Source organism: Cydia strobilella, chromosome 18, assembly GCF_947568885.1.
Source record: "Cydia strobilella chromosome 18, ilCydStro3.1, whole genome shotgun sequence".
Lineage (NCBI taxonomy): Eukaryota > Metazoa > Arthropoda > Insecta > Lepidoptera > Tortricidae > Cydia > Cydia strobilella.
Genome location: NC_086058.1, coordinates 7,219,418 through 7,232,207, shown reverse-complemented (window position 1 = coordinate 7,232,207; position 12,790 = coordinate 7,219,418). Strand labels below are relative to the sequence as shown.

The following is a 12,790-nucleotide window of genomic DNA, read 5'->3' as shown; positions in this document are numbered from 1 at the left end:
ATGATGAGCTTATATTAAGCGGCTATTTTGTACTGATTGCTTTAGGTAGGTTTGAAAATGAAAATGAAAATGTTTTATTACATTAATAAAATGTAACATGACATGGTATTAGGTTGGGACTTCCTATTAAGTATGTTATACCTGTATCAGGAAGCCCCCCTCCTCCGTAGCAACAAGTTGTAGGTTAACAAAAACAGAAAGAAAATTTTATCTACATTAAATGTGTGTGTGTGTGTGTGTGTGTGTGTGTGTGTGTGTGTGTGTGTGTGTGTGTGTGTGTGTGTGTGTGTGTGTGTGTGTGTGTGTGTGTGTGTGTGTGTGCGCGCGCGCGCGCGCGCGTGTGTGACACACAGGAAACCTAAAATCAATAAAAATATTTTTAGGAGGTTAAAATACTTAGGTATTAGTTTGATGCCATGGTTGGTTGCGTTGAAGGAAACTGGAGTAGAGGAAGAAGATTAATGAACAGGAGGCCAAATCAAACATTACATTTTGACATCGAAATCTATCTAAGTATATGATGTAATTTTAAGGGGCCCACTGACTATCAGTCCGCCGGACGATATCGGCCTGTCAGTTGTTCGGAACTGTCAAATTTTTGTTATAACTGACAGGCCGATATCGTCCGGCGGACTGATAGTCAGTGTCATTGTCAGTCCCTTTACTTTCATTCGCCAGTGCGTCTCACTTGCGCCAAAATATGTACCTGGACATTAAGTTACGAAAAGCACGCGCGAGTGATAACGTTACATCATTTAGTTTAGATACGAGTATCAAAATGTACGTTCGAATTGGCCTCTTAAGGAGGTCTTATTTGCAAACCACAGGTTGCCACTGTAACGTTAACATTCAGTAGCTAAAAGGGTTTGGAGATATTCGATGAAGAAAAGCGGCTTTAGAAGTCACAACTCTCAGCTTTAGGTAACCTTCTTCGTCTTAAGATTTTATTGCAATTAAATCAACTTTAGGTATACATTAAATGCAAAATTGAAGTCCTTAAATTGAAGAGTGATTTATAATCAACCATAAATTAATCGAACAAAAACCCCGATTGCGCAGGCATTAACATCACAAATTTAATTTAAAGCGGCGTATCGTTATCGCCATTAGATAATTTAAATATAAATCGTGTAATAGCCTCTAAAAAGTGGCGCCAAATCTGTCCGGACGCAGGCGAGATATCCGTTAAAGTCGAATACTTCATAAAGAAGACCTTAATCCGATGCCACAAGAGCCACAATCGTCTAGCAAGTATAAAATGTGCTACATTTTAAAGGTTACGAGTAATTGAAAGCGCAGGAGTGGGATCAACGGCCGCGGATCGCTCCACTGTTAAAATAATATAAAATTTTACACGTATTTTTATCACTGGCCGGTAATACCAGAAAAATAACATCATCATTTATAATTTTAATACCCTGTCCGTCTGCATCGGCTATTAATACAGTAACTTTATACATTTAGCGTTTGCATCAAATCCGATAATTCTGATTTTTTACAGACTTGTATTATGATGTTGGTTCAATGAATAATCCAAGTTTGAGACCTTGAGCGCCGAAAGAACTTTGTCAAAAATCGAGAAAACCGCAAAAATATTGTTTTTTAGATTTGGGCGATTATAACCCTAAAGGACTAGTTTTTGATAGTACCTTCTCGAGACGTTTTTAAAGAAGACTAAAATTTCTATAAGAGGAGACTAGAATTGTCGTAGACGCAAACGAACCCCATTACAAAAGGTACTACTAGATTATTTATTTTATTTATCGATAAGGAAAACATTTCATGCTCTATCCGGCTGCGTTATTTAACGGTGGTTGGGCAGGAACACGTTTTTTATTTTACTTTAACATCAATAAGGATTTAGCATTCATCACATAGATAAGATAGGTATCAGGCGATAACTGGTGTGAAATTCCTTTTAAAGCTTTTTGGAGACTTTATTCCGCTAAGCAAGTTCCTGCTGCTTAGGGATTGCATTTTATATTTTAATTTTAATTAACAATCTGTTCCCGGTTTTCGATTTCATAATCACAAATTCAGGTGCGTCCTTTCGTTAAATACTAAAAATATACTTAGATACTCTTCCGCCAAATCATTATCGTTTACACTTGTCGAAATTTAAAAGGCAATTTACGCCACGCCTCCTGACCATGTTGGGTGGTGGTCGGGCCGGTCCGTGCATCACGGTCACGGCAAAGAATAGTGCTCTGTCTGCCGGTTGTCTAGCGCGAACGCGAACGCGAACATGACTAAAGCTGAGGCTAGGGTTGATGATGCCGTTCAAAAAGGAAGCGGTTCTTTATTAGGTTACTTTCGCCGTTTTTTTTTTCAATACGTAAATATTAACGAAATTAATAGAATTCGTTAAAACCAGTCGCGAAACCCCTGCGATGATTCTATTCTATTCGTTTGTAATTAATTACATATGTATTTCCAGAGCTCTCTCTGGTATTCCGGTAACATAGTTTTAAATGTTTGATGCGTATCTTTAATATCTATAATTTTGTGTTCTTTAGGTCCTCTGATATTCAGATTAGCCCGGGTTCTGGGTGAACTTAAATGATTAAGATGTCTATCGATTCCTCGCTGAAACTGTTAATGATCATATAATCGTTTTTATTTTAAATATTCTCTTGATTCTGTATTTTAACGATCTTTTGATTTTCAGTGTTAGGTTCTCAAATCAAAACTTTATTTACTCACACTCGTACTTGTAACTTTGTTGTATGGACCTGTGTCCTGTTTATCAAAAGCTTGTAGCTTGTAATGTAATACAAGCGGAACTCACTTTTTGACAGCTTTTGTTAGAAAGGGACTTTCACTTGTATTACAAGCTACAAGCTTTTGAGAAACGGGCCCCTGTTTGAGTAGCAGGAACCCTGCACTCACGTACACCACCTGTAATACAAGTGGAAGTCCCTTTCTAACAAAAGCGGTTAGAAAGGGACTTCCACTTGTATTACAGGTGGTGTACGTGAGTGTTACAAGCTACAAGCTTTTGATAAACAGGGCACTGGAGCTGTTACGCGCTGTTGTTCTTCAATCTTCGCCACGCATTGTTTTTGTTTAGTCTGCAACGTGGAAGCGAACGAGATTTTTATTGTTATTCGATTTCTTCAATAAAGTAGTGCGGCACTTCAGTTTAGACGGAGAGCCTGTTTTATGTTTTGGTATTTAGTTGTATATTTAACCGTTTGTTACGATCTAGCACTCAGCTAATTTAATGATCTGTTTGTAATAAAAGTACATTGGTCTGATTACATACCTACCCATTTAACATAATTTCATTTTGTATTTCATTACAATCATGGCCGATCAGTGTACGTATTAATCGATGATTAAGGCCATTAAGGGTATTAAGTATAATATGGTATAATAAGGGGAATTGAACCAGGTATAGGTAAATGTCTAAGTCCAAGTTCCCAGACAACTCCCTCTCCGTTCGATCAATGCAATGGAATCGCTCTACAGACCAATAGAGCCTTACCAAGTGCAGTTTTTTAAAAATGTTAATGGCCTACCTGGTAACGTTGGTAAAGTATATTCTTTTTTTCATAGCCGGGATCTGCTGGTCGGGAATGGAGCGCGACGGGCGTTGCAGTTCGGTGGCGGCTCTTCGCGTAGGCCGCGCCGAGTGCTGCGCGGGCGGAGCGCGCGCCCCCGCCGCCTGGAGTCCGCGCGACCTGGACAGCGGCGAGATATTCTTCTACAAGGCGCTGTCAGGTGGCGTGCCCTGCACCGCCTGCGCCGGTGAGTACATACGCACAGTAGTACGGAAATGTCATTCTTCACTCGTCCCGATATCTCGGTACTCGTGAAGTAATGACACTTTCCGCACTAGCATCAAAATGTACTATTTTAGAACTAAATTTTTTATTTATTTATTATTTTATTAATTCAAAAAATTTACACAGCATTACAGCGAACTAATACACTGAGAAATTTATAATAGAAAGTATTTATACAAACTAGGTACATGATACAGTCTAGAAAGGACAACAGAACAAATGTAAGAAAGAAGAACTAATACAAAACAGATGATTTACGCTTATCCATCGCCTCACAGTACTTCATACATTCTTTACACAGATCCATCCAACTACTTGCAAATACATCACATTCCGGTGCTGATGCGAGGAGCGCGTTGATATATTGTAGAGCGCGGACAAGTGGTGATTTGCCATGAGACATAGTGCGCGTTTTAAGCACAGCTAATAGGTGACAACTTCGCGGTCGGAAATTAATTTGGGCCTTAGTTATAGATGGAACGAACAGGCGTACGAGCTGTGCAACCAGTTCAGGGCACTCTGAGTTCCCCCGTAAGACATTACATGCAGTAGTCAAGAGCCCGTAGTTACGCCTTACCTCTAAGGAATTAAACACTAAAACGCCAAGCAAGAACTTTGGTGGGTACAAATATGAGTAATACCCGTGAAAATATCGCGTAGTTGCGTTTTCAACTATCCCATGGCCATCTCGCTGGTCCAGCGCTGGGCCATCGTGTAGAGGAGCCATAACATGTAATTACCTATTTTAAAATGATTCAAAAAATTTTTCGCTGTTTATGCAAAAACAGTATTTTGTTGCCCTCTTAACGAGAAGTGAATTCGCGAACCCGTTGCAGTATTTACTTTATAAAGTAGTAAAGTGATTACCTTATATTATTATTTCATTAGGTATATTACTTAGCAACTAGGATCAACGGTGCTTAAACTATAAATATGGAACAGATTACTAAGTTCAACTTTGTAAATAGCTCAACTCTCTGCAGAGTTACATATGTATAAAAATGGCTCAGTTCAAGAGTGGCCCGAGTAGTTATGTCAGGTTAAAGATAACATGCACAGAAGCAATAAGTACTCGTGCTTCATTCAATGATAATAATTAACAAACAGCCATTGTGCTATCAAGGAATTAGGACTTAAATTAAATTAAATTAAATATTCGTTTATTTCAGGCCTGGGGCCCATAAAAATGTTGTTAGTAACAATGCCTTACTCTATATTAGTATATACAACAAGTAATAACAATTAAATCCTTATTGATTAAAAGAAAATGCAAATAAATACTACAAAAATTAATAATTACAAAAATAATAATAATAATTCACAAAATAAAAATTTACACAAGCCCAAGCATTATTTGCCTCCATTTGTCATAAATGGGGCAGTCAAACCTATACGCAAACAGCCCCAGGATGCTGTTGCTGCTTAGACTCTGTCTGCTGGACTTAGAGAGCATCGACTTATAAGCAGACAAAGTGTAAACTGAAACTGTTTTTGGTTTCATGCTATTGCAAGTTTCCAGTCAATTTTTCATAACAAATTAGTACGTGGAAAATTTCACCATAAACAGGCACTTTGAAGGTAGTGTTTTTCAGGGTGTTTATCTTGTTACCTGTTTAAAGTGATAATAATTAAACAGTTGAAAAAATTATTAGTGGCAAGACATGCTTTAGTCGTTTTTGTACCTAGGTAAAGCGAATTGCGCACGAGTTACGAAACCCGTGTAACCAATCCTGCCATTGTCAGAGTGACACGTGTCACATGTCAGTTTCGTGAGTGAATGAATGATCTAATTATAGGTATGAAGTGATGAGATGACTGGTGCATCCGGACTGGACCAATAAAAAAACCGCCTCATGGCCAAATATTACTAGAACCTAGTTTTTGGCTTTAAAGTATGGTTCAGCATTCTGAGAACCTTGGAATTTCTAAAATCTTATCGAAAGTTCCTATAACTAAAGCCTGACCAGAAATATATGATCATTGTCAAGAGGGCGCTCTTATTCTAATGTATAGGGTGACAGTTCAGTATAGTATGAAAAAATTTGTTCCAGTGAAATTCCGCAACATGGCGCGTGATCATATATTCCAGGCGGCCTAGCCAAGGTGACAATCGCTATCGCTTCGCCATCGAATCGCTTTGTGTCTCTCTATCACTCTTCCATATTAGTGTGACAGTGACAGTTGCGTTTCGTTCGCTACGGAGCGTTAGCGATTGGCATCTTGTCTACGGGGCCTGGTCAGGCTTTACCTATTTTTATATTTCCGAAAGTAAATTAACGTTATTGCTTACTTCTTGTGGCGCATTGGCATTTAACGTTATTGGAAAAACAAAAAAAATTGTAATAAATACATAGATTAATATTTTGTAAATAGGTACGCATTTTGTATGAAATCTAGACCAGGATACATCAGATTTTTTTATCTACAGAATCATGCGCAGGCGTGTCGTGCGGGGCGGGACGTCGCTGCGTGGTGCGAGGCGGGCGTGCGCGCTGCGTGTGCGCCGCTGCCTGCCGCCGCGCCGGCGCGGTCTGCGGCAGCGACGGCAAGACGTACCGCTCGCTGTGCCGGTTGAGGCGCAGAGCTTGCCGCCGCGCGTCCAAGCATCTGTCGCTTGACTACCCGGGGCCTTGTCGAGGTAAGTCCTAAGTAAATTATACCCTGCGAAAGCGACGGCAAGAATTATATACCGTTCGCTGTGTATTCTGAGGCGTAGAGCGTGTAGTCGCCCGGCCAAGCATCTGTCGCTTGACTACCCGGAGTCAAATATGTCGTGATTCGTATGTAAGTACATCAGCAGCGACGGTAAAAAGTTCCTATCGCTAGTTGTACTGGCTGAGGGCCAACTTCTCTCACTCGATAATCGTTAGCATGTAGAGATCTTCTATACAGGCTAAGAACATTAAATACAAGTTACCGTAGTAAAGAAAAGCATTAGACATCTTAGATATGTCAGATAAATCTCAGATCAGAAGTTTCAGGCAACAATACCTTTTCAAACCCAACAAATGCTAAACATTAACACATTTTAAACATATTTTTGATAGGGTAGAACTCCGAGCATCACGCAAAATGACCGCAGTATTAAAAACGAGATATTCCTTCGCAGTTGGTTTATCTCTTAAATTAGATTACATTGATCTAGATGGAAAACTATCGTTTGATATTACATATATATACCCGATGCATAGCCGGGGCAAACAAGAATGAATTGCGAATTTCCTCATAGCTGTTTTATAAACCGACATACCGCGACAACTGTCACCATGCGTCGTCCTAATCGCGATAATGTCGCACAGTGCTGAAATATCTGTACTAACCTAGGCATAAACGAGGGAGTACCTACTTACCTGACTCTGAGTGCTAGTGATAAATGTGTTCAGCTGTGCAGTACTCGTATGACAGTGCAGCAGATGCGATAATAGTACGAGTAGAGTCAGACCAAGATCATATTAATGTCAAATTCCTTTGAAAGTATGAGGTTTATAATAACACTCCCTCGCTTTGTTCGGTGCAAAGTTAGCTTAGACAGACTCTATAACCCTATTTATTTTAGTTTTCACATTATTTACCTGAATCATACCAAACTGTAACTGGCTGATTTTTTTGTGTAAAGTTATTTTGTGTTAATGACACGTTTGGAAATGAAGCAATCTTCAACGAGTGGCGTAAATTGCCATAGAACTTTCCATCCGAAGTTTCAATCCAAGATCGTTTTAATAAGTTTCTCGAGATGTATATGCAATTATGCATGTGCGCCATATATATGATATATATGATATATATGATATATATGATATATATGATATCATTATATAATGATGAAATAAAATTGTTTTTATTTCAACAAACTGGGAATTACCATCACAATTTTGTAGATCTATGAATAACCATTCAGCAATGGATAATAGTTAGTCGATTTTTAGGGTTCCGTACCCAAAGGATAAAAACGGGACCCTATTACTAAGACTCCGCTGTCCGTCTGTCCGTCTGTCTGTCACCAGGCTGTATCTCATGAACCGTGATAGCTCGACAGTTGAAATTTTCACAGATAATGTATTTCTGTTGCCGCTATAACAACAAAAACTAAAATGTACGGAATCCTCGGTGCGCGAGTCCGACTCGCACTTGGCCAGTTTTTTAACACTGAAGACCGACACAGGCAGATTGCGTCCCAGTTGCAACCATTACGGCAACAGCCTCAGGCAACAGGGCCTCTTTAATTAATACAGTTAGAAAAATACGTCTATCTCGCTGGCGAGATATATACTGTCGCGTCAATCATGTGCTAAGCCTACAGGAACCTATAACACAGTTTCAATACTTAGGAGTCACCTACACCTTCGAGGCCGTCTGTCTGTTTAAACTTTAAGTTAATTGCCAAGTATTAACCTTAACTGCCTGGTAGGTCAAATGGAAGGTTTAAAATGTTGACATAAAGGCGTAAACTTAATATAAATTGTTATTACTTGAGTGCGTTCACGCTCGCAATGATTATCAAAGGTCAGTTTGCACATTCGTCAACTTCACACTTGCGACATGCAACGAATGAGCTGTAGGCGGCGACATCTCTCGTGTAATTAATATTGATCACGTGTTTACGTACATCATTTTAAATTTACAAAATAATACTAATAATATTTATAATTTATGCCTCGCTGGATAATCGTGTCAGAGATGCAAAGAACAAAGGTTAACGAATAATGGTACCTATAAATATGTAAGATCACTTGTGTGACCTCATAAAATACTACTGTGTTAGGTAGCTGAAAGAAAACATATTTTCATATTACTTAAAATTAGACATTAAAGCTTTAAGCATTTTAGCTATTTTTAAAAACGTTTTATACCTAAGAAATATAATTTCTACTGACACCACCTCAAGTCACTTTCATCGCACTACCGTCTGCATGTTTATAAATAAATTTCCATGACATTTCGTCAGCGCAAATGAACGTGCACGTAAAATAAAGTCGCCAGTGGATAGGAGAGCAGATTGCATTCTGGCGCTGTATTCGCCTTAGCGTGCAGGCGACAGTACTATTAGAAACTCAAATATTAAATACCTACTGAGAAATACATTTAGGTATTTCATAACCATAGGTAAGAAGGGTTCGTAATCGAAGGGCCTCCTCATCTTAGCGCTTTTTCAGTTGGTTCCGTAGTCAACTATTAGACTTAGTTTCGCCTTGTTATTCGCTATGTCCGCCTGTCTGTCCGTCCGCGGCCTGGCTCCGTGATCGTTAGTGCTAGAAAGCTGCAATTCGGCATGTATACATAAATCATGCATAGTAACAAAACGGTAAAATAAAAACAACAAAATTTTTTTTAGGGTACTACCTACCATACAATTTTTTTTTCCCAATGGTGTGGAGTATCGTTGGATAGGTCTTTCAGAATGAATACGGGTTTCTAACAACCATTTTTTGATAATATAAATAAATTCGGAAATAATCGCTCCGAAAAAAAAAAAAAAAACAAAAGCTAAATAAATACTTTAAATGAAAACTTTAGCTAACAGCATTGATCCAGCGGCTTTTGAGTTACTGCAAAAAGTCTTCTTTTCTTAGTAAAAAGACGTAGGTACAAAGAGCTGCTAAAGTACCTACTCCCTTCTGCTTGTAATGTAGTTACATGATACTTACTAATATAGTCCCTGTTTAGCCTATTCTGGCAGAATAGTAACTACGGAACCCTACACTGAGCATGGCCCGACATGCTCTTGGCCGATTTTTTTAATAAAGAATAAACGCGAACTGCGTCGCTTGCATTAGTTTTTATTAAAGCAATAAGTATCATCTGACTTTCAAAACCTGAGGGCAAACTAATCCTTATTGAGATCTGGTAGATTGTAATACCCTTTTTTCCTTCATCAAAAAGCAACTGGATATCAAATGACATTTCTTACTAAGTTTCAAGGCATTCATTATTACAATCTAGGGTAGGTATACCTAGTCTTCATCTGCTCAAATGACTTTTTCGTCTAATCTGTTAAACATTACCGTCTTAGACGTTAAAGTCATTTGAGAAGATGAAGATATTATACTCGAAGAAGACTCTTGTTGGTTCTTTGAGTCGAACGCTCGTTTTTTGTCGCAAAACGTCAGGAACCTCGTTGCATTACTTGCAGTTGAATACGTCGAGCTAATATTCCTGTACGGGTTTGTCTAGTCACGAATATGATAGATTGCAATTTTAATTAAGCTGAGCGACGTGTTGGCTGGCCAGTGGAGTTTAATCATGGATAACTTTAAATGACTTAGACATCTTATTGAGATAGAGAGACATGAATATTTTATTTGGACACCAAATATTTACTTAACTTTTGGATTGGACTGTAAAGGTACATGGTACCTAAATAATTTCAGGTTGTATTGTAAGTTTAATACCTACATATACCATATTCACCACTTATTTGAATTGTGAGGTATCACTATGCTTAAAAAACTGAAAAGATTTTAAACATTCTAGAAATATCTACCTATCCTATCTAATAGCATATTACTAACCTACTAGTTTGCTACAATGCCTGGAAGTTTAGTTTTATAAAATAATATTCTCTATGAGAATGTTAGGTCAGTTCAACGTAAATCTTCCTTTTATTTCGAATATATGAGTGACATATTTTACGACGTGGTAGACTATAAATAACTCCGGAATTAGGAAAATTGCCAATTTCTTGGCGCCACTACAACGTTACAAGATATGGTATTCGTGTTATCTGTTACTAGGTATACCTATACATAATTCAGAAGTCTAGCAAACTTGTCTTCTTCAATTGTATGGCACTTCAATTATATGTTAAATGGCACTTTTCATCACAACACTAATGAGTGAGTAAGGAACGCCTTTATTACTAATCCAGTATTTACCTACAAATAAAAACAAAATTTGACATTAATCCCTCTCGTGCACGAGAGGAGGCCTGTGCCCAGCAGTGGGACGTATATAGGCTGAAATATTATTATTAATATTATATTATTTGACATTAATCATCATCGATGCACATCCGTGCCAGTCGTTATCAATCTCTTAATTCATAAAGAATAACGACTTGATAAAATTAATCACGTCACGTGAAAAAACTAGAGTATTGTAAATATATCTTAACGTTTTACTGAAAAGCCGTTATAATTTTCCCATCACAACATCATTGAACATCATCGACGAACAAAGTGACAGAAAGGCCTCAGAATGTTTGTGACTTGACTAACTTATACTCTTTTTGTAGCAAAGTGTAAAGCCATCCATCATGCTCTCACGCATAGCAACCGTCCTAGACCCGAGTCTAGAACCTGGGAAGTTCACTGGCTCACTATTGAGCACCCGAGCCTGACCGCGGTGCGGTACAAGTGATAAGAGCTCGAGGGACAAACATAGTACTTCATAAGTATTCGGATAATAGCATCGCTTGCGCAGTAAACGCATGCGTGAACCACCACGACTAATTAGCCGGAACAGTATTTTTTAATCTTTAGTTGTCAATTTTAATATTTACGTAAAAAAGACTTCACTCTAGGTACCATTTACCTAATAGATTATTTGTCCCATGCTTTGTTGATATTTTATAGGTAGATTATATGTATATACCTACAGATGAAGCTATTTTCTATAGCATGATTCGATTTCAATAGCTAAGTTGGGTGCTGCAATACAATATACGGTCACCTAAGTTTAAACGAAGTCACATAAATTGACCAATATCGTACCTACTTGTAACGTTGTTTCCTAGTGTGGCGTACGATTTGCAACCCGTCAATGGTATTTGGTCCATTTCCTGGTAGTGCTATTATATTCAGGATAGCGTACATTTGTTCTAGGGAAACAATCGTCCATTAAGAACCGGGCTCGGCGTCGTTTTGTTCGTGGCCAGTGCATTAATCCCAAGTGCAGTAATGACCGGACACTCCCCTACTATCGCAGTAGTAAATTGCGAGCTCGTTCCTAGAAGGCTGGCTACATCTCTATTGGAATCGCGACTTAATAATGGCTCATTGCGATGCACGATACGTCTGGCCGGCCGCGTCGCCCGGGGTGCATGCATGTGAATGAGAGCCGCTCCCTACCCGCGGTTCTCGAATGCATTTGAAACGTGCACTGCACCGTTGAGCGTCCGATGAAAAAGCGTTCGACTATTTGTGGTTGCAGTTTACGCTAGATGGATATCGAGTGGATTTTTTTATAGCAAGGGTTCGACAAGTACCTACTGTTGAGCCTATTTGCTTTGTTCTAGCGTTTTACAAAAAGATTGCGGTTACGCGGAGATGTCTATAAGAGCTCTCATTCATATACCTATAAAGCTCCATGTGATGCTAATGAATTACTTACAGATGCAATGCGAATGCATTGACATTCAGACTATCAATTGCCAACCCCCTTTAGACAGAATTAGTCATTTTGCGTAAGCAGTCGAGAAATATACCTAATATGTCCTTTCTTCCTCTCTGAATTCATTTAGCACCCGACTTTATAGGAGCTAGAACCATAGCCGTATCCTCTTCGAGTTCATCACATCAATATATCACAAAATAACTATTTAGGTTTTTATTTGCTTATCGTTCGCCACGATAGTCATCCTTCTTTTTATTCATATCCCATAGAAAAAGACGGCAGCTGCACTATTTGTCGCATGTCAGAATTGGCTACCAAGTGCTGCTGCCGCAGTATAAGCTTATCAATGCCACCGCCAGCCTGCAGCTAATAACCTAATTGCAGTAATGCTACAAAATTATAGACCAGAAATCAAGCGAGCCCACTATGTGTTTAGTGATAATGACCACTCCGACACTTCGTGTTTTGTGTAAATACGTTACGCCTTAGGCTGTTATTACGGCTGGATGACAACTGAGACCACTTCAACCATGCAAAATCGATAACGACCACTTGCATATATATACGAGTACATTATGAGTAACTGTACATACACTGGGTACTTTGTATAGATGTTTGTAGACTGCAAAATAAACATGGAAACAGCGAGTGTGACCACCTACACGTTTCAC

The 12,790-nt window shown here is 38.7% G+C and overlaps 1 protein-coding gene across 1 annotated transcript in view; it reads left to right on the top strand.

The window, feature by feature from the left end:
• Window positions 1-12,790, top strand: part of LOC134749700 (follistatin) — a 40,571-nt gene that overhangs the window by 15,860 nt on the left and 11,921 nt on the right. Inside the window, exons 2-3 of the mRNA XM_063684719.1 lie at window positions 3,559-3,750; window positions 6,217-6,426. Coding sequence (XP_063540789.1) covers window positions 3,559-3,750; window positions 6,217-6,426 — 402 coding nt within the window. The remainder of the gene's footprint in view (window positions 1-3,558; window positions 3,751-6,216; window positions 6,427-12,790) is intronic.